This window comes from Anneissia japonica, unplaced genomic scaffold, assembly GCF_011630105.1.
Source record: "Anneissia japonica isolate Jap-2015-1 unplaced genomic scaffold, ASM1163010v1 scaffold287760_len733007_cov179, whole genome shotgun sequence".
NCBI lineage: Eukaryota > Metazoa > Echinodermata > Crinoidea > Comatulida > Comatulidae > Anneissia > Anneissia japonica.
Window position 1 is genome coordinate 275,417 of NW_022699005.1, and position 22,028 is coordinate 297,444.

The 22,028-nt window shown below is 35.3% G+C and overlaps 1 protein-coding gene across 1 annotated transcript in view; it reads left to right on the plus strand.

Annotated features, from left to right (window-relative positions):
• Positions 1–4,646: 4,646 nt before the first annotated feature.
• LOC117102780 (nodal modulator 1-like) overlaps positions 4,647–22,028 on the plus strand; it is a 41,650-nt gene continuing 24,268 nt past the window's right edge. Inside the window, exons 1-14 of the mRNA XM_033243189.1 lie at positions 4,647–4,803; positions 6,364–6,499; positions 7,744–7,844; positions 10,846–10,952; positions 11,610–11,835; positions 12,544–12,678; positions 15,273–15,329; positions 15,525–15,724; positions 16,747–16,906; positions 17,531–17,672; positions 18,508–18,642; positions 19,571–19,704; positions 20,697–20,845; positions 21,519–21,797. Of these exons, the coding sequence (XP_033099080.1) occupies positions 4,660–4,803; positions 6,364–6,499; positions 7,744–7,844; positions 10,846–10,952; positions 11,610–11,835; positions 12,544–12,678; positions 15,273–15,329; positions 15,525–15,724; positions 16,747–16,906; positions 17,531–17,672; positions 18,508–18,642; positions 19,571–19,704; positions 20,697–20,845; positions 21,519–21,797 (2,105 nt within the window). The 5' untranslated portion in view covers positions 4,647–4,659. The remainder of the gene's footprint in view (positions 4,804–6,363; positions 6,500–7,743; positions 7,845–10,845; positions 10,953–11,609; positions 11,836–12,543; positions 12,679–15,272; positions 15,330–15,524; positions 15,725–16,746; positions 16,907–17,530; positions 17,673–18,507; positions 18,643–19,570; positions 19,705–20,696; positions 20,846–21,518; positions 21,798–22,028) is intronic.

Consider the following 22,028-nt stretch of genomic DNA (forward strand, 5'->3'; position numbering starts at 1 on the left):
AATTTACAGTATATATGATTTTTTTTTTCTACTTTTGTAATATTAGTTAGGTTCAAATACATTGTATTTTTATGTTGTGTATGGAAAAAACAATAAAAACAAACAAAACAAACAAACAAGATTTCAGCCGTAACCACAAACATCCGCACTACCTGTTATAAATATTATTATTCATTATGGTGCAAAGTAATAAAAATAGTTCTTCTTCTCTACAAGCACAATGTAAATAGAAAAGGTAAAACCAATATTAAACTGCATTAACGTACACAATACGTACATTTCGCAGTACATACCAGCTAAAATATGAACATTCATTACAGTTAGCGAAATTTTAGATGTGATTACTAAGAAAATAAAAGTCAATTATCAATTGGCCTACAAATATCTTAAGGTAATCGTTTATATATACATTGTTTATGTATGTTGTGAATCTTTTCAGAAAAATGAGTATGTACCTTATAAATTATTAAATTTCCATTATGGTTCACAACAGAAGGTAAACTAGCACGAATGCATAATACGTAAGTGTTTGTATTCTTGTATAATATGAATGCATATTAGCATTCGAGGTTCAGTATGAGCATTATATTTACTTAAGGTATACGTATATAGCTTTTTTGCAGCAATGTAACCCATTTACAATCATGTGAATCTTTTCAGAGAATGAGTATGTACCTTATAAATTATTAAATTTCCATTATGGTTCACAACAGAAGGTAAACTAGCACGAATGCATAATACGTAAGTGTTTGTATTCTTGTATTATATGAATGCATATTATCATTCGAGGTTCAGTATGAGCATTATATTTACTTAAGGTATACGTATAGCTTTTTTGCAGCAATGTAACCCATTTACAATCATAACCTCAAACAAGTATGCCGTAGTTTAGATGTGGCATTATTAGAGAATTATACAACATTACCATTACACTTTTGGGTATAATATTTAGGAGTTGATAAGCAAACCACACCAAGCCTACGACTCCAATATATTCTAAAAAGAGACAATGGGCATTAAAAATAGATCCACTCTCATCTGACACATTTTGGGACCATAGTATTTCTTAATGATTTTTCTGGATGATTGTTTGATTGATATAGTAATTGAAGTATCGTTTTCTTGTCACAAACACATACAATTAATATGATGCTATAGGCCTAATTACAAATTGCCAGTCAGCAATGAACAATTACTAGTAACTAGAGAGTTATATGTACACAAACCTATGGCAAAAATCTCTGGGGCATCCCGAGATTTTACATTTTTGGTAAACACCAACAAATGATGGTTTTGCAGAATATAATTCACAACGGAGTGGAGTGTAATAGACAGTATGGGAATTTAGCAGCAGAATTTAGCAGATTACTGTATTTTGCTGCAGCTGCTCCCTAGCAGAATGTCATTTTTTGCGCTGATCTCAATGGCCGTATTCGACAGGCCGTTCTTCTTTAAACCACGAAGAACTATCTTGTGTTTATATATCGTTGATATGTACCAAAGATCATATAAACAAGATAGCGTTCTCCGCGATTTACGCGTGCAAATTCTGTAATAAGGCATGAATGGCGCCCTCTTGCTAAATTGGAAACTTTTGACCCTTGACCGCTCTGACCATACCGTACACCGCGCGACTTTACCTTTAGGGTATCAATCCTATGAACAGCAGAAAACAGGAACCATCTCAGATCCATGGCAACAGATAAAACGCCCTCTTCCAAAACTGATTACTTTTTCTCTTTGGTATAATAGCGCATGAATGGCGCCCTCTTGCTAAATTGGAAACTTTTGTACCTTGACCAACGCTTCTATTCGCCGTTACGCGTAAGTCGCGGAAAACGCTATCTTGTGTTTATGAGATCTTTGATTTTCTCTATGGTACTACTACCATGAGGTAGGGGGCGCTCTATTGACTATCAAATAACGTTCGGAACTCGAACAAAATTGCGTTCAAAACTCGAACACACGTAATAGAGACCCAGCACACGTTCACCACAAACGCCTTTTATTGTCATTTGAAGAACGCCCTTTAAAACATAGAAGTACTCTCCGTGATCAACGACATAACGTGGTAACCCCAAAGTTACTCATTTTTAATGTGTGTTTAGTGTTATATAGTAGTAGGCTTGTACCAGAATTTTGTTATGAAAGAAAATGTACATGTGTTTATGAAAAATCCAGATACACTACAATAATACACACATCTGCATATTGAAGAACATAAGATACAATAAGAAAAAAAAAAAAAAAAAAAAAAAAAACTAATTGAAAGATTCCTGTATAAGGCAGTAGACACACGCTCCCGCTGGGCCCGGCCTATTTTTGAATTCTATTAGCCTTCAGTTATTTTTTGACTTCAATGTGGGTAAAAATTGTAATTTTTATTTTCTGAAATTTAATTTAAATTATATTAACGCAAACGTTGTTGAACTGACCATATTTTTATTTTGGTCACGTGCATAACTTAACGCGCTGATTAACGCATTCTGGTTACGTTAATTTTCGTTGTCAACGAAGGCTATTTTACAAACCAGTCGAATGAAAATAATACTCAACAAAAAAATCGTACTCAACGAAATGAACCAGTCGAATAAGCCCACTGATTAGTGTTTAATTATAGTTAATATTATTATTATATTACATCCATATGCTCAGTGCTATGCAGCATACTATGGTTCTCTTATACACATCTAGATGTGTATAAGAGACAGGTGGTAGCCTACGATGTAGGCCATGCGTTACACTAGCATTGTGTATAACCCCCAGAGTCCTTTTGACATACATTAGTGATATCCAAGCCAACTTCAGGGAGTGAAAACCTATGTAGGCTAGAATGTAACGATATATTAATGTTCAGATAGTAGTTTGATAACTTTATAGAGAATGTCACATGCAGTCAAGTAGTGTTGTGGCCTATGATGTACATAGGCCCATGCTTTCTCAAATTAGTATTTTTGTGTAATCCCGATTTCTTCAGACATACTTATCAAGTAACTTTGATGGCCTAGCCAACTGCAGGATTGAAAACCTTGGCCATTGCGGCCAATGCTTTATAGACTCATGAATGATTTTTTTTAAAACGTTGTAGGTCAACAATCAGGACAATAAAAAACATTTGAACCATGACACCTATTCAAATTCCCTGTCAGTTTCATCTTTTTCGAGGCCCGCCTTTTCTCCTCTCATTGTCATAGCTGTTTATTTTCATTAGTAAATGAACAGCACTCTCATGTAGGCCTAGGCCTACATACAGGCCCTGTTCTCAAGATTGAACCACCACAAGGTTGGAGCTTCGGTGAGTATGTCAGTATTAAAGCTTTCTAGTCAAAACGGCACAAAAACAAAATGGCAATACTCTAAGTCAAAACGGAAATAACCAAAAAGGCAATAAACCAAAATGTCAACACTTTTTTACCATAACGGCAATGGACCAAAGCAACAATAAGTCAAAACAGCAATAAGTCAAAACGGCAATAAACCAAAACGGCAGGCCTAATAACAATATAACAACATACAAATTCAGTGATAAAATATTGGAAAAACACAATATAAAAGCAATAAACATTCAAATAAAAATAAAACTCTTAAATACAGACAAAACGAGGTAAAACAATTTATCTCATAGAATTAAAAAATGTGAAAAAACAATAATAATAATAATAATAATAATAATAATAATAATAATAATAATAATAGGCCTATAACAATATAACAACATACAAATTCAATTGTAAAAAGCAGTAAAAGCAGTAAACACTCCAATATATAAAATACAGACAAAATGAGGCTTAAAGAATTTGTCATGTTATCATTGCCGTTTTGGTTATTGCTGTTTTTGTTATTTGCCGTTTTAGTTATTTGCTGTTTTGGTTATTGACGTTTTGGTCATTGCCGTTTTGGTTGTTGCCGTTTTGACCTGCTAACGTACCGCTATAAAGACAAATTCAAATCTGCTTTCTGCGAGTGCTATACGATGCTGTCTGCTGATTGTTAGTAGCAGTGTGAGCGGATCGTCATTAAAAAATATCCGTTGCACACATGTGGTGGTATGGCATTTTCCGTAGAATCGAACTGGCCGACGACCATGAGTCGTAAAACTCCCACAGTGTCTGCAATGTGGTTTGATGAGACTAACATTTTATAACATACTGTAAAAACAGTCTGTGTGCACTACTATTTGTTTGTTCAGAAATATTTTACAGCTATTTATGATAATAAATACAACAAAATATTCTAAAATGATATACAGTATAGTACCTGTCTCTTATACACATCTAGATGTGTATAAGAGACAGGGCCTATACAGGCCTATTATATATTTAATAATTTAATTAGAAATAATTATAATTATTAATTGTAAAACTGTTAACAATAATATAGGCTAGGCTAGACCTAATATCAATTATTGATACCATAATGTCATCTATCGATAAAAACATCGATTCGATTAATTAACAGCAGCTTTTCGCACTGTGGCAGTGCCGATTAGAACAGCAACTTTTTCGCACTGCGGCAGTGCCGATAGAAAACAGCAGCTTTTTAGCATTGCTGCAGTGCCGATAGAAAACAGCAGCTTTTTTTGCACTGTGGCTGCGCCAAATCGGCACGGCGGCAGTGCCGATAGTCACTCTTTCATCAACCGGCGGCGAGTACTAAAAGATGAGTATCAAATGGTACCTAGGCCTAGACCTTTTATTGGTCGTCATTTTACTAGAAATGATGTGCAATGTACTTTGTCAAGAGTTTATAGGATGTGGTGGATTTGTGAAGTCGGACATAGGAATCAGTTACTCTCGCATTCAGGTAAAAAAGAGCAATTACTAGGTGGCTAGGGCTAGCCTAGCCTGCCTAAATAGCAAGCCGAATACCACTGCCAGCAAGCCTAGCCTAGGGAGGCAAAGGGCGTAGAGACATACTGCCTGGGCTGGGGCAGCTGGGTGTCGGTCAATCCGTACCCAAACAAACCCGTACTCATAGCAACCCGTACCCACTTTGGTCAAATCGTACCCAAATTTTCGTCAATCCGTACCCACGTTTGGTCAACCCGTACACAAGTAAATATAAAAAGGTACCGGTCCGTGCGAATAACCTCTTAAAAGTTCATGTGTACATCGGCGTTCCATGCTGTTAATCGCGACCAACGTGTCTGGCCTAGCCTAGGCGATCATGAATTTGAATTTCTTGATTTAATACATGCTCGGTAAAGGTAATTATGTATTCTAACCCATTAAGCTTGGCGTTCATAGTATAGTTTAATATGATTGCTATCTAATATACAATACAGTTTGCAAAAAATGTTTTATTATAGGCCTAGTAAAAATATCATTCATCAAACTTGGGTACGGGTAGTGTATATGCTGTGTACGGTTTAACCAAAGATGGGTACGGATTGGCCAAAGATGGGTACGGGTTAACGAAAATTCTGGGTACGGATTTACCAAAATTTTGAGTACGGTTGTGGGTATGGGTTGGCATGGGTACGGTTTGACTGTAATTCGGGGCAGCTATGCTAGGCCGGTGCGAAGGGTGTAGGCCTAGGATTGTTTCGGGCGCGATGTATGAAACAAAAACAAAAACCAAAAAAAAAAACCATTTTGTATTGTATGTTTTCAGTCAGTTCGAATAATTGAATGACAAATAGGCCTAGGCCCTAGGCCTAAATATCCGAATTAATCTACAGCAGTAGTCCCAATATTTTGGCAAAATCTTGTTTAGGCCTAGACCTAGCCCTAGCCTAGATCTCTCTTACCTTAGTGATTCTTACCTTAGTGATATAGGGAAGCTATGAGTTAAGACTGTCTCCTCTCAACAATCACCATATTTAAAACTGTGTAACTGTGTACAGGCACAGTATGTATGTGCATAGAATCTTTCATACACGATACAGTAGGCCTACAGTAAACCATTGCAACTTCATTATTTTAATCATACACACGATCTCTAACATTTGGTCTTCCTAGATTGTTTTCATTTCCCTCATCCGATCACATCATTTTCAGAAAAAAACAACCTTTATGTACTACAATAATAAAATATGTATATTTTTATAGAGCACTCTACAAAATTAAGTCTCAAAGTGATTTTTTCTACTCCAGTCATTCGAACAATGCCAGAAGGGGAAATTCAATTTTGTGCTCGAACCTCCCCAGTAGGTACCCACTAATACTGTACTCCTAGATACCCACTTATTGTACTCTTTTGCCCAAGGACACAAGTGACTTTCACAGTGAATGTTTTGAACCCCCGACCTCGAGGTTGATTGTCCGAGGCACAACCTGTGTGCCAACCACTTCCACCTACAGTGTACCTAATACTATCTGGACAAGGAGCAATTAACAAACTGCCATGTTTTTTTTTTTATAGATGAAAGTTTATAATAAGGAAGGTGCTCTCAAATATCACACAGACTGTGCTCCAAACAATGGCTACTTCATGATACCAATTTATGACAAGGGTGAATTTGTTCTCAAGATTGAACCACCACAAGGTTGGAGCTTCGGTGAGTATGTCAGTATTAAAGCTTTCTAGTCAAAACGGCACAAAAACAAAATGGCAATACTCTAAGTCAAAACGGAAATAACCAAAAAGGCAATAAACCAAAATGTCAACACTTTTTTACCGTAACGACAATGGACCAAAGCAACAATAAGTCAAAACAGCAATAAGTCAAAACGGCAATAAACCAAAACGGCAGGCCTAATAACAATATAAACAACATACAAATTCAGTGATAAAATATTGGAAAAACACAATATAAAAGCACTAAACATTCAAATAAAAATAAAACTCTTAAATACTGACAAAACGAGGTAAAACAATTTATCTCATAGAATTAAAAAATGTGAAAAAACAATAATAATAATAATAATAATAATAATAATAATAATAATAATAATAATAGGCCTATAACAATATAACAACATACAAATTCAATTGTAAAAAGCAGTAAAAGCAGTAAACACTCCAATATATAAAATACAGACAAAATGAGGCTTAAAGAATTTGTCATGTTATCATTGCCGTTTTGGTTATTGCTGTTTTTGTTATTTGCCGTTTTGGTTATTTGCTGTTTTGGTTATTGACGTTTTGGTCATTGCCGTTTTGGTTGTTGCCGTTTTGACCTGCTAACGTACCGCTATAAAGACAAATTCAAATCTGCTTTCTGCGAGTGCTATACGATGCTGTCTGCTGATTGTTAGTAGCAGTGTGAGCGGATCGTCATTAAAAAATATCCGTTGCACACATGTGGTGGTATGGCATTTTCCGTAGAATCGAACTGGCCGACGACCATGAGTCGTAAAACTCCCACAGTGTCTGCAATGTGGTTTGATGAGACTAACATTTTATAACATACTGTAAAAACAGTCTGTGTGCACTACTATTTGTTTGTTCAGAAATATTTTACAGCTATTTATGATAATAAATACAACAAAATATTCTAAAATGATATACAGTATAGTACAGTATTATGTTATATATTAAAAACTTTATATTTTATCATCTTTTCATTGTGCCAGTTGATAAAGATAATGGTTTCATCACAAAATGAGAGAAAAATGTATTTGTTATATTTTAACATTAGTTAACAGAAAATGTTCAAATCCCATAAGCCTGCTTTTCGACAGTATTTTCTGTCATTACTTTTGAGAAATATGTATTGAGAATGTTAGATTGAGTTTTCAATTAGAAATTTTTATGTAAATAATGATATTACAATATATGGCATTAATTGTTTTTCCAAAGAACCAACAAGTGTTGAATTGAATATTGATGGCAAGTCCGATGTCTGTAGTAAAGGAGAAGATATTAATTTTCAGTTCATGGGTTTTGCTGTTGAAGGAAAGGTAAAGTCTTGCTCTATGCCCAAGCTTTAATGGACAAGTATACCGATTTTACGTAATTTGTGGACTGATTTATCATAATCAGGTACGCAATATCCCATTATAAATTTACGGATCTTGTGCGAGTTCGTTACGTAGACGCTCTGAACTAAATTTGCAATGACGTGCCAGGTGCATCGCTCCATCCAAGCTTAGCGACGAGCCTTTGTAATGCATAGGATTGGGATGGTTCTAGACAAGTTATTACTGTCCTTGTATTTTCATAAAATAATATCGAATGGCCCAGGTACAGTAGGCAAAGAAGTATTGTACTGTAAACCTAGATGAAGAAGACACTGAATGTTGGAGAAAGAAGGAAAAAACAATAAATTAAATAATATGGCTGTACGGTTTAGCCTGCCGCCTGTAGTTTAAACGATTAGGCCAGGCTACTGTAAAACTTTGACGGAAAACAGATGAAAAATGTGTATGGTGTCATGGGGTTCTTGGAAAATAGCATACACTTTACCTTTAGTACTGTAGTTGGATCAGATGCGTACTTGTACGACAGTAATTTTACTACCTACTGTAGGCAATGATGTGTTCACTCACAAATGCAGTTCTACTAAATCATTTCTCAAGTGATATAAAATTGTTAAGCTTGCTCTTTATGACCCTATTAAATGATTTAGCCAGCGTATGCCGACGTATGGAAAAATTGGCGAATACGCTGGCATACGTCGAATAAATTGGTAAGTTTTGAATAAGTTAATGATAAGTTCCGTATAAGTTTAAGAGCGTGCTGAAGCACACTGGTACACGTACAAGTACAGTGAGTACGTCAAAAAGTTTTGTGCATGCTCAAAAATAGTATGCCAGTGTATGGCTCGTATGTTCCGCATACGCGGGCCTTAAGTTGTAGGTAAGTTAAGCGATCGTTGACACACGTTACTTGTAAGTTACTCAAAAGTCGGAATACGTTGAGCGTACGTAAAACGTATTTCTAACCTATGAGGTAAGTGCTTTGAACTTATCTCCAACGTATATTGATGTATGTAGACGTATTTGACGTTTTACACACGACCACGAACTTACTGAACGTATTTCTAACTTACAGTTACTGTATAATGGCGTATTAGTAGCGTTTAGGATAATATGTATATTAAAATGGGGTGATGGCGATACGGTGATCTTGATACTGTGATGTCTAGTGCGGTTATGATTTGAATCGATGAGCGGCAACCTTTTTATAGGCTAAGTCACGTGTTCGTCGGTAATACACTACCGCGCGCTGTGCATAGGATAGACTATCGTTGGGCATAAGTTGTGAATGCCGGCAACATGCTAAGCATTCGTTGGTATATGTTTTGCATAAGTTAATAATACGTTATGTATACGTCCGATACTTTATGAATATGCTATGTACTGTATGCGCCAAAAATTGAACAATTTCATCGATATTTCAGCATATGCCAGTGTTTAAGAGAAATTTTGATACGTCGGCATACGCTGACAAAATCGTAAAGGTGTGACAGGGCCATTAAATTTATGTGTGCATTGTCCATTGGCCAATTGTAATCCCCGTGCAATTGTGAGGCACTAGCCAGGACTGAGGAGAGGACATATATATTTGTACAGTATCCCCGTGGTGCTGGGATGTATGGGACTGACCCATTATAATGTATTCGGACTGGACAGGAACGGAGAAATTTTTTTAACGCCTGAATAGACAGGGTTTTACATTTTGAACTACAAAATAGTATGTTCAAATGATTATTCAGGGTGGTGGCCGGGTTTATACAGTAGTACAAACGAGGGTGAGAGTTTGGTGAAGGGGACATTGCATTGCAGCTATTGGATGGATATAAGGAATAATGTTTACAACAAAAAATAATTTATGTTTCCCATTTGTAGAATGTAGATGGAATGTTATAGTTTAATTAAATAAATTTTTTTGGATCAACTATATAATACTAAAATTTATAAATTAACTTGATTTAATGTTCTCCTTTGATTCTTAGCTTCTGAATGAGTGTTACCTCTTCTAGTAAATGTTTTTGTGTGTGTGTGGGTCAAAGTGTTTTAAGTGCTCACAATAACAGGATGGAAGTAGTTCATTACTTGTGCATGTTAATTTATTGTCCATTAGACAGTGTTGAAAAATACAATGGTACTACTTTGCTCACTTTGTCAAAATATTCCTACTGCTGTAGGAGATTAAACCTAAATACTTTATTCATTTTTTGACTTCATGATATGTTATACTTTCAATTTTTTTTTTCTTCTAATATTTACTGTAACCTCTATTGTAAATTATGAACTTTAAATAGGTCTAAATTGTATTTTTTTTAAACTTTATTTGTTTTTTATTTTAACCATATTTATAGAGGGTAACCCTTCCAGTGTATTCTAGTAGGTTAGCTGATATTTAGGTACCTTTTAAATATATGAAATAATGAGATGCTTTTCTCAGCGAAGTCTCATTACAAGGCTTAGGGAGTGGAGATGTTTTTTTTCTTAGTCGTGACTTATTAAAGAAACTGTGCTGTCACAAGATTTTAACCTGGGATCCTGGATTGTAAGACAAGCAACATAACCAGTAAACTACATCCACTACCATACTATATATAATTTTTATTTGAAGGGATAGCTGACTCATCTGAGTAGTACAACTAGCAATGGACTTTGAAGCAACTAATATCCAGCATTTCTTTTTCTTTTTTGTTTTAACATAATATATTTTACAATCTCATTGTTATTGTAAGTGTTGGTCAAATAAAATAAATAAAATGACCAAAGGTTTAGAAGCCTCTACACAAGGATATACAGAGCTAAAGCAATGACCATTTTGCTCAGCTAATGTGCCCAACCCATGTATAAAGATAGAATTTAATTATGAAGATTTATCCTGCATCTTTTACGTAAAGTTTTTTTTCCCCGCAAGAGGATAAAATTCCTGTACATTGCCATGCATATTCATAATATAGTGTCCTTAATGTTTATTCACTGCTACTTTTCTTAATAGGTCATCAGTAAAGGTCAAAGTATTGGTCCTCAGGGTGTTGTTATTTCCATGGAAACCCGTACAGAAATAAGAAAGCCAATGAAAACAGCAACTAACAGCTCTGGAAAGTATGAACAAGAACACTCTTTTCAAGTATAGTTTATTAATTAAGACATTTTTTTTTCAATAAAAGAAAGAAAATTTAGTTTTTAGCCCCATTAACACATTGCCAAAGCAAGTTTACAGTACAAACACAATTTTTTGATATATCATCAAAAAAGTGTGTCTAATAAATTAGCGGGAAATTTATTAGGAGACAACTAAACTCGTTGCCAGCACTGGGACAGCATTTTGTATTGCCTCTGCATTGGTTGGGATATGTTCAGAGGCACCCGTACTCAAGTGCACTGCCGTAACAACAAACATACATACAATATTTGTACGTTATCGTCTAGGTGTATCTTCCCCAAACTACCAGCCATTAGGTCTGTGCTTCTATAATGTATAACAAAGAAGTAACAAATGCTAGAATGTTACCCTGATTTTTTTTACGAGTATAGTCTATATATCTTCTTATAACATATGGGGCTTGCCATGCCAAAACCATCATCAATGACCAAAACAATAAAATTGACCTTTTTTTAATAAATTAAAATTCTCTACATTATATTAATTATTTAGTTTAAAAATTAGCGACAGTACGCTTGTTTTGGGGATAGCAAGCCTCATATCCTGTCCTTAATATAAATAATTTGAAGCTGTGCATTCATTAATTTTCTTCATAGATTTAAATTTCCCAAGATTATGCCTGGTGATTACGTCGTAACAGCAACACACCCTGTCTGGAGGTTTAAGAAAGTGTCAACATCACTCACTGTTACTAAGGATAGTGTTGCCCTTACTGATTCCCTAGTTGTTGCAGGATATGATGTCAAAGGTCAGGTTTCCAGTGAAGGAGAAATGGTTCCAAATGTAAAGTTTGTCCTACTGTCAGACACAGTCAAATCAGAGGTAAAATGCAGGTCTCCCTCCAATTAAAGACCACTTTTGGGACTGGGGTTTCCATGGTGTTTAGCAGCTTTGGTCTCTAATTAGAATAATAAAGATAAAAGAAATTGAAATTTGGTACCACAGAATGTTTAATTGGAGGTGGTCTTTGGTTAGATGGTTCAATTATTAGAGGGAGACCTATAATATCATTATAAGTGTCATCATCAATGTCATCATTATCAACATCATGATTACATTTCCAAAATCATAATCTTCAATATCATCATCTTCACTATACCACCATCATCATCAATGTCATCATCATTATCGTCATTATCATTATCGCTGTCATCATCATTATCCTCATCATTATCATCATCATTATCATCATCATCATCAAGTTTTGAATCTCCAATTATATTTTTATTAGGTCTGTTAATTTACTTCCAATATTGTCCTGCATACATTTTCACAATGAAGAGTGAACATTTTGGATCTTTTATCCTCATCCTCATCATTATCATCATCATTGTTATCATCATTATCAAGTTTTGAATCTCCAATTATTTTTTATTAGGTCTGTTAATTTACTTACATTATTGTCCTCCATAAATTTTCACATTAAAGAGTGAAAATTTCTGATCTTTTATCCTGCTTTCCCTGGTTGTGTGTGTAAATTCTGTTCCAGATAAATTAATTCCCAGGTATATGCAATATGTTTTTTTTCAGGATGTGTCTGATTGTCAAAAGAAGGCTCCAAATGGCTTCCAACATTCTGGTAGTAAAGCTGTCCTCTGTTATGTCCAGTCTGATGCCATGGGTCAGTTTGTATTTCCAAGCGTACCCACTGGACAGTACTCAGTGGTGAGTTGTAAATTACACACATTCTTTTATTCATTTATTTATTTATTCATTATTTGTACAATAGCAGCCCAAAGAGTTGTAAATTACACACATTCTTTTATTCATTTATTTATTTATTCATTATTTGTACAATAGCAGCCCAAAGAGCTGAATTGGAGTACCAATTTACAATTCAGTAACATTGAAAACTATATGCTGCTATATGCTATTCCCTGTCTGATACACAAGGATTGCAGTGGGTGAATGGCTACAGTGTTATGTAATGATCTCTATGGTTCGATGCACACACATGGTTACCGCTAGTTTAACAGGGTTGTAGCTGTAGAAAATTAATGGTGGGTGATAAACATTTTTAAAGGTTTGCGGGTGATAACCTCTGTAAACTTTAAGATAAATAAGAGTGGATTTCAAGGATGGAAAAGTGGGTTAACAAGAGGTGGGTGGAGGGCCATCAAATTAGCTTTAGACTGGGTGGAAAACTTCAAGGCTGGGTGGCCCCGCCCAGCTCTGCCCACCGTAACTACATCCCTGGTTTAGCCAAATGAGCTCAGTACACAGAGAATTTGATACATAATAATAGTTGTGTGTGTTTTACTGACACAAGTGCCAACATTGTATACTATTTTTTGCCTTCATTGTGACCCTTTTCTGTCGATATAGTTTAATTATTAATCATCACACATTCCTCTCAAGTATATTAATTCTATTTATCCTAAGCTCAGTCTACACTATCACGTTTTATGTGAAAAGAAAATGTGATGTGCCCATATATGGGTACAATTGGCGTCATATCACATAATTTCAAATTGTATCAACAAAAGTTGAACGTGTTCAACTTTTTTTTTGATGTCGTCTGTCAAAAAGTTAATTTTTTTTAGAAAACACCTTTGACCAATAAGCAAACACTATAAATCACACCAACCAATAAGATTTGATACTTCAGTTTTATCAAAAACATATTTTTGAGGCAGTTTGATGTATTTTGATGATATTGTTCCATCACATTTTATGTGATGCTTTTTTTGATGAAATTGAATAGTGTGGACAGATATTAAGCTTTGTCTACACTATCAAATTTTTTTGGACACAAAACTGTTCTATGCCAATATAGAGTACCGCCCTCTGTTGCCAACCAGACGTTGGTTACTGTTCTTTACGCCTGAATGACTTCATAGGCTTTCTGGAATAGACATTTTAAAATCTTATATTTTACCATCAAAGTGTACTAAAAGCACAGAATTAAAATTTACAAAGAAAATTAAGATACAACATCGTCATAATTACGTTAGAAATTGGGATAAATGGTTTTTCAGTGGAGAAAATGGCATCAGGTAGAACGCATTTTGCAACGGTAGCAATGGAGTAATATCACGTGGTATCCTCACGTAAAACTGTAGTACTCTATATTAGACATGGTGCACCTATATTATAGGCCTTTAGTCATGATGTCATCATTACCATATTTAGGCATGTCACATGTTGATAGTCTGTACAGGACCTGTCTCTTATACACATCTAGATGTGTATAAGAGACAGGTGTACACTGGGCCTAAGATTTATAGTCCTTATCCGAGAAGGCTTGTTCCACCTCTAGTACCAATAAAAATATACCAAAAACTTGCAATTAAAACAATGGCCGTAAAACAATTCCTAGCTTTTAACTGACGAATTTTGAACGGTTGACATTGCCTATAATGCAATCTTGTCAGTCTTATTGGATGGATGGATTTATTCGGTGTAAACACCAAAGGTAACCCACAGAAGTCGGGAAAACACATTTCCTGCCATCTACGAACCCCCCTCCCTTCTAAGGTGTATTTAATGGGTAAATCGTCACGTACGCTGACGGTTGTATGGTCTGGTTGCTATGGTTTTTGTGACGTTCAGCGTGTAGGGACGCACGTGCGCCTAGAATGTCGATGCCAGAGTTATAACCTTTGATGTCCCGAGATGTGCGTCCTTTTTTTTAATTACCTTGTTTAAAGCTACGTTCACATCAAGCCCGAATTCCGGTCCGGAGCCCGGAGAAAAAATCATGAAAGATGGGTTCAGTGGTAAAGAGCAGGACCGTTCGCATCAAATTCGTACGATTTTCAATCCGGACTCCGGATCTGGACTGATGGATCTGAGAGCCATTTTTATCCTGAAATCGTACGTTTTTTTCTTGGACCAATCAGCAACAAGCTTGGTTGGTTCGAACCAATCGTACGCATGCATACTTAACCCGAAAACCGTGTTCCGTGCGCGATGTGAACGCAGTGTTCAAATAGCGTAGCAACTCATGATTTTTTGTCCGGACTCCGGACTGGATTCGGGCTTGATGTGAACGTAGCTTTAGAGCCATGAGCTCTCACCAGCTAAATCCAGGGGCTCAGCCCTTAAAGGGCCCTCTCGATGTTACTCAGCATTCTTTGCCCCCATTCATTGGCCTAGTGAAGCTTTTCTAAGGAACGCTGTAGAAAAGCATCAGAAAACTCTACCAGAAGAAGCCTTAGCCAAGGGGGGGGGGGCACAGACCTCTTTGTTACGCCACTGTCTGAATTATCTGATTGTTTATTTATTATCCTAATGTTTTCACTCATTGATATTTTTAGACCCAGTTTCAGATTGAAGGATTTTCTGTCGTTGGCAAAGTTCTTGATTCTGTAAAGGTAAATAAAGCTAACATTTGCTCTGTTTTCCCAACTAAAACCAATACCAATTTCAATATACTTAATTTTCTATTCATGAAACTTAATTTTAGTAAAAACTGACACCATTTTTAATTACACAAGTAAATCATGCACAGCATGCATTTATATTTATAATTTTTACTTAAAATAACAATTTCTATGCGATTCTTGTAGGGAAAAGGAATTGCTGGTGTTACAGTGACTGTGAATAATAAATCGCCAACAATTACAAAAGCAGATGGATCCTTCCGTCTGGAGAAGATGAAGTCTGGACACTACAAGATCAACGCTGCCAAAGACCACTACCACTTTGGTGACCTGATGACCAAGATTACGGCCAATACACCAGAGCTCAATGATATTGTCGCTAACCGGTATGCTAATTTTCACAGAATCTTTTCTTAAACTGCCCGCATGTTTTATTTACAATGAAATCAGCTTAAATTAATCAGCTACACTGGAGGTAGGCACTGTGAATGTGCTAAACAGTTGAGATCCTTACATAACATTGTCCTGGTTCATTTAATCACTACACTGGAACAGAACATTAAATAGCAAACTGTCTTCAGAAGTGAGGGTTAAGCTGTTTATCTTGCCATAAATACAAATCATGGTTGTCAAAAAACAAAAAAAGTTAGTATACGCATAGTTTAGGCACTATCACAATACCACTCAACCTGTCAATAAAAAACAAACTGTACTATTGTTAGCAGTAGTAAGGTAAAAACAAATGGTAGTGTTGCCAAAGTATGGTACCATTTGGATATCAGGGTTGGTTGTCATTTTTTAAAATATTGACCTAGACCTAATTTTGGATTCAGTGGCAACCATCACACTCCCATTCATTTGTAAACCGCATGACTAAATCCAGATTTTAAGGTTACAAATTTGTATTATCTAACAAATATTTTTGACTCTTTGGTGAACAAAAAATAATTATATACTTTATATTCTTGCGTATAATGCAATCAACATTCAAAACGACCCCCAAGTTTAAGGATATTTTTGGGCGATTTTTGTATGTCGGCATATAAGATGACCCCGTTTTACCGTTAGAATCAGAATTCCTATTTTTTTTATGGTCTTCCTACTGCATTTAATAGACTTGCGTGTGTTACGGACGATCAGCACGTAAGACGAACATGATTTAAAAGTAAAAAAAAATATACAGTATGTGTTGCACGTATGAGACCGCTCCCTCTTTTTCTATCGTACTTTGCTAGTTGACACCATTTTATGGTTTTGAGTTGTCCCTCATCTTATATCTTGTCCTTTAAACTGATTACTTACATTTTATTTTTTATAATTTATTTTCAGGTTGAGTCAAATTTGTTTTCCTTGGTATTCTGTAATCTTAAATTATATTCATTTCAAAAACCTATAATTGTTTTTCTAGATTTGACTTATGTGGACGCCTTCGGATTGACCAATGGCCATCCGGACTGGTAAAGCGGGTTCATAGTATTGTCGTGACCGGTAAAGGTACCGTGACGAAGACTGTTGGAAAAGATGGACGTTTCTGCGTAGATGTTTCACCAGGAAATTATGTTGTTAAGGTAATGGGAGAAGGCTATTGGTACTAATAATGATGATAACAATATATAGTGCATAATACCAAAAACAATGTTTCTTTGAACTTTGCATGAACAGAAATGGAATAAAAGAAAAATATAAGAAAAATTAGCATCTCATTGAAGTTGAAAATGCATAACACTGGTTGCCATGACAAAACTAGCATTAGTAACCAAAACAAGAAAGTTGACTGTTTAATATTCATATTCTCCACGTTATATTAAATATAGGCTTTAAAATGATAGATCAATACTGGAAACAACTTACTAGTCCCAAAGTTATGAGTAAGAGTATTACAGCTTCTGTGTATTACAGTATACAATATTGCCACATTCTTATGCTACAGTAATACTCAGTTTAACATATAGAGACAGTACGCTGGTTTTGGGATGGCAAAGCTCATATGGTCTATAGAGTCAGTACGCTGGTTGTGATATGGCAAACCCCATATGGTCTGGTATTACAAGAATTTCTCAATTTTTCTATTTGAAATCATTTACAATATTATAATATCCATATTCTGAGAACCCATGTTATTACTAGTCCAAGAGCTCAGAGTATGTTATTATATTGACTTAAAATGTAGTTTTTTAATTTCTCTTATTCAGGTTGAAATCAGTGATAAAGAACACTCAGCTGGTCTTCGTTTAACACAAGAAACAAGGAACATTGAGATCTCGACAGGTCCTGTGTTGGATGTTGATTTTCAACAATTTAAAGCAACACTTAAAGGCTTTGTTAATTGCCTTGGTAAGTCTGAAGCTAAAGCTTGTGTTTCCCTTGCGAATCGGCTCAACTCAACTGACTTCCATCTGACCTCATGCCGACTTCCATTCTCAACTTCGCAACTACGCAACTGCAAGCAACTAGGTAGGACTAGATGCCCAGAATGCTTTATGTCCCTTCCAACTATAAGTTATCTACATTAGTTGCCATGCAATGCTACATCACACGCCCGTAATTGATAAACTATTTGTATTGGTCAACTATTGTCACATGACCAATGTATAGAGTAGTAACGTGATTATGAATGGGTGTCCATAGTAGTTGAGTTGCATGAGTCGAATGTCCGAACGGTTAACAGAGGCACTGCAAACTACAGCCATAATACCAGAGCTGTTTCGAACAGTACACTCGCATATGGTTCCGGTGGTAGAACAAGTCGGAGGTATGGACTATAAACCGTAGGCCCAGTGTACACAATGGCTCGTGCGCACTATAACCCAGTACATCATTCAATACGAGTAGGGGGATACCCCGGTGTACTTCTACACAGACAGTGGTGGACGACGAGAGTTGCTGCTACTAGCTTACGGGGTAGCACAAGCACGAAGGGACCCTTGGGGGCGAAGAAAGTCTTTGATGGAGCTGCTAGTCCACATATAAAGCGCCATAAGCATTTTGTTTGATGGATACCGGTGCTGTACAGATCTACAATTATTATTATGATTTATTCAATTTTCATGCAATGCTACATTGTACTGAGTAGTGTTATGATTATGGATTGATGTCCACAGTACCTCTTCGTTTTTGTCAATTATTTTTACTTTAGTTATTGTCTTGTTTTTTTTTTTTCTCCTTCTAGATAAGTGTGGATCCATCAACATAGCTATGGCATCAGTTGATCATCCTAGCATTTCTGTACGAACCATTAAAATCTCGCAGAATACCAAACGTGCCAGCTTTATCATCAGGGACATACTACCAGGCACATACACTTGTAAGTTCTATGACAGTGGTTTTCAAAGGTCAAAAGTCAGGACCCAAAATTGGATCGCCAAATAAATTAGAGGGTTTGCAAGACTCATTAGGGATTAAAAAAATGTGTGTTATACTGTAAAACCGTTTTTTTAAAATTTTTTTTTTTATTGCTCGATAGGCTTCTTTTCAAGACTACATTTGCAAAGTAAAGAGGAGGCTTCTTTTAAAAAATGAATGTTGGGAATTATTATGATAAAACTATAAGACTACTGAAAACATTTTAACCATGAAATACTGTTTAAAAAAATCAAGAAAATCCTCTTTTAGAAAAAATACAATAGAGTATGTTTATCCAATTACTAGTATTAGTTGGGTTAATGTAGGCCTTTGCTTAGTATTCTGGAAAAGGTATCATAACTAATCGGCATTAAATCACCAAAACTTGATCTCTGTTTCTTTGAAATTCATGTACAGTAGCCTAATACTAGTATTAGTTGACCTAATGTAGGCCTGTGCTATTCTGGAAAAGAAGCCCATACTGGGCTTCTTTTTAAGATTAATTTTGCAAACTATTAAAGAAGACTTAGATAGGGCTTCTATTCAAGGATCTATTACCATATATATTTATATCATACTAACATTTACTGTAGTAAAGAGAGCGTGTTCTGTATCATTTTTGTTTTGTTTACCAGTAAATAAAATTTATAATGCATACATTGCTGGTACATATCTAATAATTATTGTTATTATCTTGATTGTAATAATTTTTATAATTATTATAAAATGTCGCAGTTGTGATGGCTTTTATCATAATTTATATTAAATCATTGTACATTATGGAATAACTCCTTCATTAAGTGGTTGTTTTGAGAACAATTTATTCTTCCTGTTAATTGGGACAATACATGTAGCTAATATGTAAGTTTGTATAACAATTCATGTTGTAGTGAGTGGAGACCATGCTGCCTGGTGTTGGAAGGAACCAATAACCTTTAAAGTCAGTAACTCTGACCTCAATGACATCAACATTGTTCAGAGCGGCTACAAGCTGCAGTGCCAGAGTTCTCATGCATGCTCTATGGTAGGTCATTCTTTAGATTTTACTCCTTGACATTAAGCAGCTTTCGATTTGGACGACACGGCGTTATACGACGGGCAGTAAAACTGTACTACGCATGCGAATACATGGGAAAGTCGTTCATTGTGTGGATTTGACTATGGGCTTTAAGCGATTTGGCGTTGTGCTGACTACGGCAACGTGAGTTTTATAAATATGCGCTCGCTGGGGGCGCCTGAATGATTGATTAAGTGATACGAGGGAGCGCGTCGTCCTGTAAATTTGATATTGAGACGGGAAGTGCATAGTACGACGTTCATGGTTGACTGAATTCCCCGTCGCAGCTCCCCGCATCGCCCATTTCGAAAGCTCGCTAATGTCTCACTTTAGACAACGCTCCCAAAAGTCTAATGCCACGGCGTCGTATGAGGGTCAGCCAACGAATCCAAATTCGCTCCTGTGAGCGCTAAAAGGCGCGATGCTGTCTGCTGATTTTCGGTGGCAGTGTGAACGGATCATCATTAAATACAATCGGTTGCGCATGTGTTGTTTTTCGTTGTGCATAGAATTGTGTTGGGCGATTACCGTTAGGCGCAGTAAGTTCCCAGTTTATTAAATTTCTGTAATTTCAGACAATATAATATGTCTTGTATCTTGTAATATCTTAAAAACCTAAATGCAGAAGTTAATTGAAATTGTTTTTATTATCAGCATTCATGAAGCTATATTCATAAATAATAATAATAATAGTGTAGTTTTATATTAACTTTATAAGATAGATTATTTAAATACTTGATACCAGAAGTTGTAATAGGAATAATATTAATGCAAATAGGTTGTATGAGTCAAACAAATATAATTTATTATGTTGTTTTTAATTATTTTGTGGTTAATCCGATTGATTTATTATTATGTTAATTACACATGTATTTTAAAATAAAATTAATACTATTGTTAGAATTGTTAATATAATTTTTAATGTTGTGATAATAATTATTTCTTTGTTAACCGTAAAGCAATATCGACACATTTCTGTGGCCAAGTCCAGTGGTGAATTTGCAGTTGTGAAAGGTAGCAACACCTTCTGCGTGGATACCCCAGGGCAATATAAACTCACAACCACCTCTTGTCATCAGTTTGACAAAAAAGAATACCAATTTGACACGTAAGTGATATAAACAAACCAATACATACATAGATTAGATTTGTATACCGCCCTCATTGTTGATTATTGTAAAATTGATGATTATTTCAATTACTGAGGGTGATGATAACTACATATGTCTGATTTTATGGTGGCATCTCTTTCTTTATGTGTTTGTTAGTCATGATGCTATTCAAACAAAAGAGCGGGGAGTGCCTCATAATATAGATCTGCCCCACACTACATTATCAGAGCAAAATCCAATCGAGTCGCTGTATGCTCCAATAATTTACAGTAAATCTTTTATTCCAGCAAAAGCATTGAAATACAAATTACTGATAGCAACAGTCTTTTTGCAGACCTAAAGAAAACATTTTTTGTTCCTTTGACCATGTTGTTATTTCAATGTGTGTAAAAATATTGTCATGGGAATGATGTTTTGCCCTACCTGACATGTTATTGTAAAGAATACTCAGTACGTTCCCAAAAATTATTTATGTATTTTCACATAATCTTCGCCATCACATGCATCGTGATCATTTATTATTGTAATTATTATTATTAATGTTATTATTATTGCTATTGTTGTTGTTACTAGTATAGTGTTAGCATTGTCATTGTATCTTTGTTTTTTGTATGAACTTTTCAACTAAAATAATCATTAAAATTAATACGAATCACCATATTTTTTTAGATCGAATCCTGCTAAGTTTTCCATGATGGCAATGAAGCATCAAGTCCAAGGATCAATTGTTTCCAAGGAGATGGCCTCTGACATTGTGGTAAAAATTACATCATCCGTGCCATCTGAAGGACCAGTGACCCTTGGACCTCTAAAGGGCAAAGCGTCACCGACAGCTGAGTTGAAAGAACCTGCTAACAAAGATGGAAAGGCAGGTGGTCAGAAACCTGGTGCTAAAAAACCAGCTGAAAAAGACAATAAATACACCTATGAATTCACACATTGGGCAAGGTAATCTTGTACTGAACTTCAAAAATAATCTTAAAGATAAAGAAAAAAAACTAGGCTTTCTATGTATATTTCCCCATTGCCATAATGAGAAGTGATGTTAAAATTACAAAAAAAAAAAAAAAAAAAAAAAAAAAAAAAAAAAAAAAAAAAAAAAAAAAAAAAAAAAAAAAAAAAAAAAAAAAAAAAAAAAAAAAAAAAAAAAAAAAAATTTTAAAATAAAAAAAAAAAATT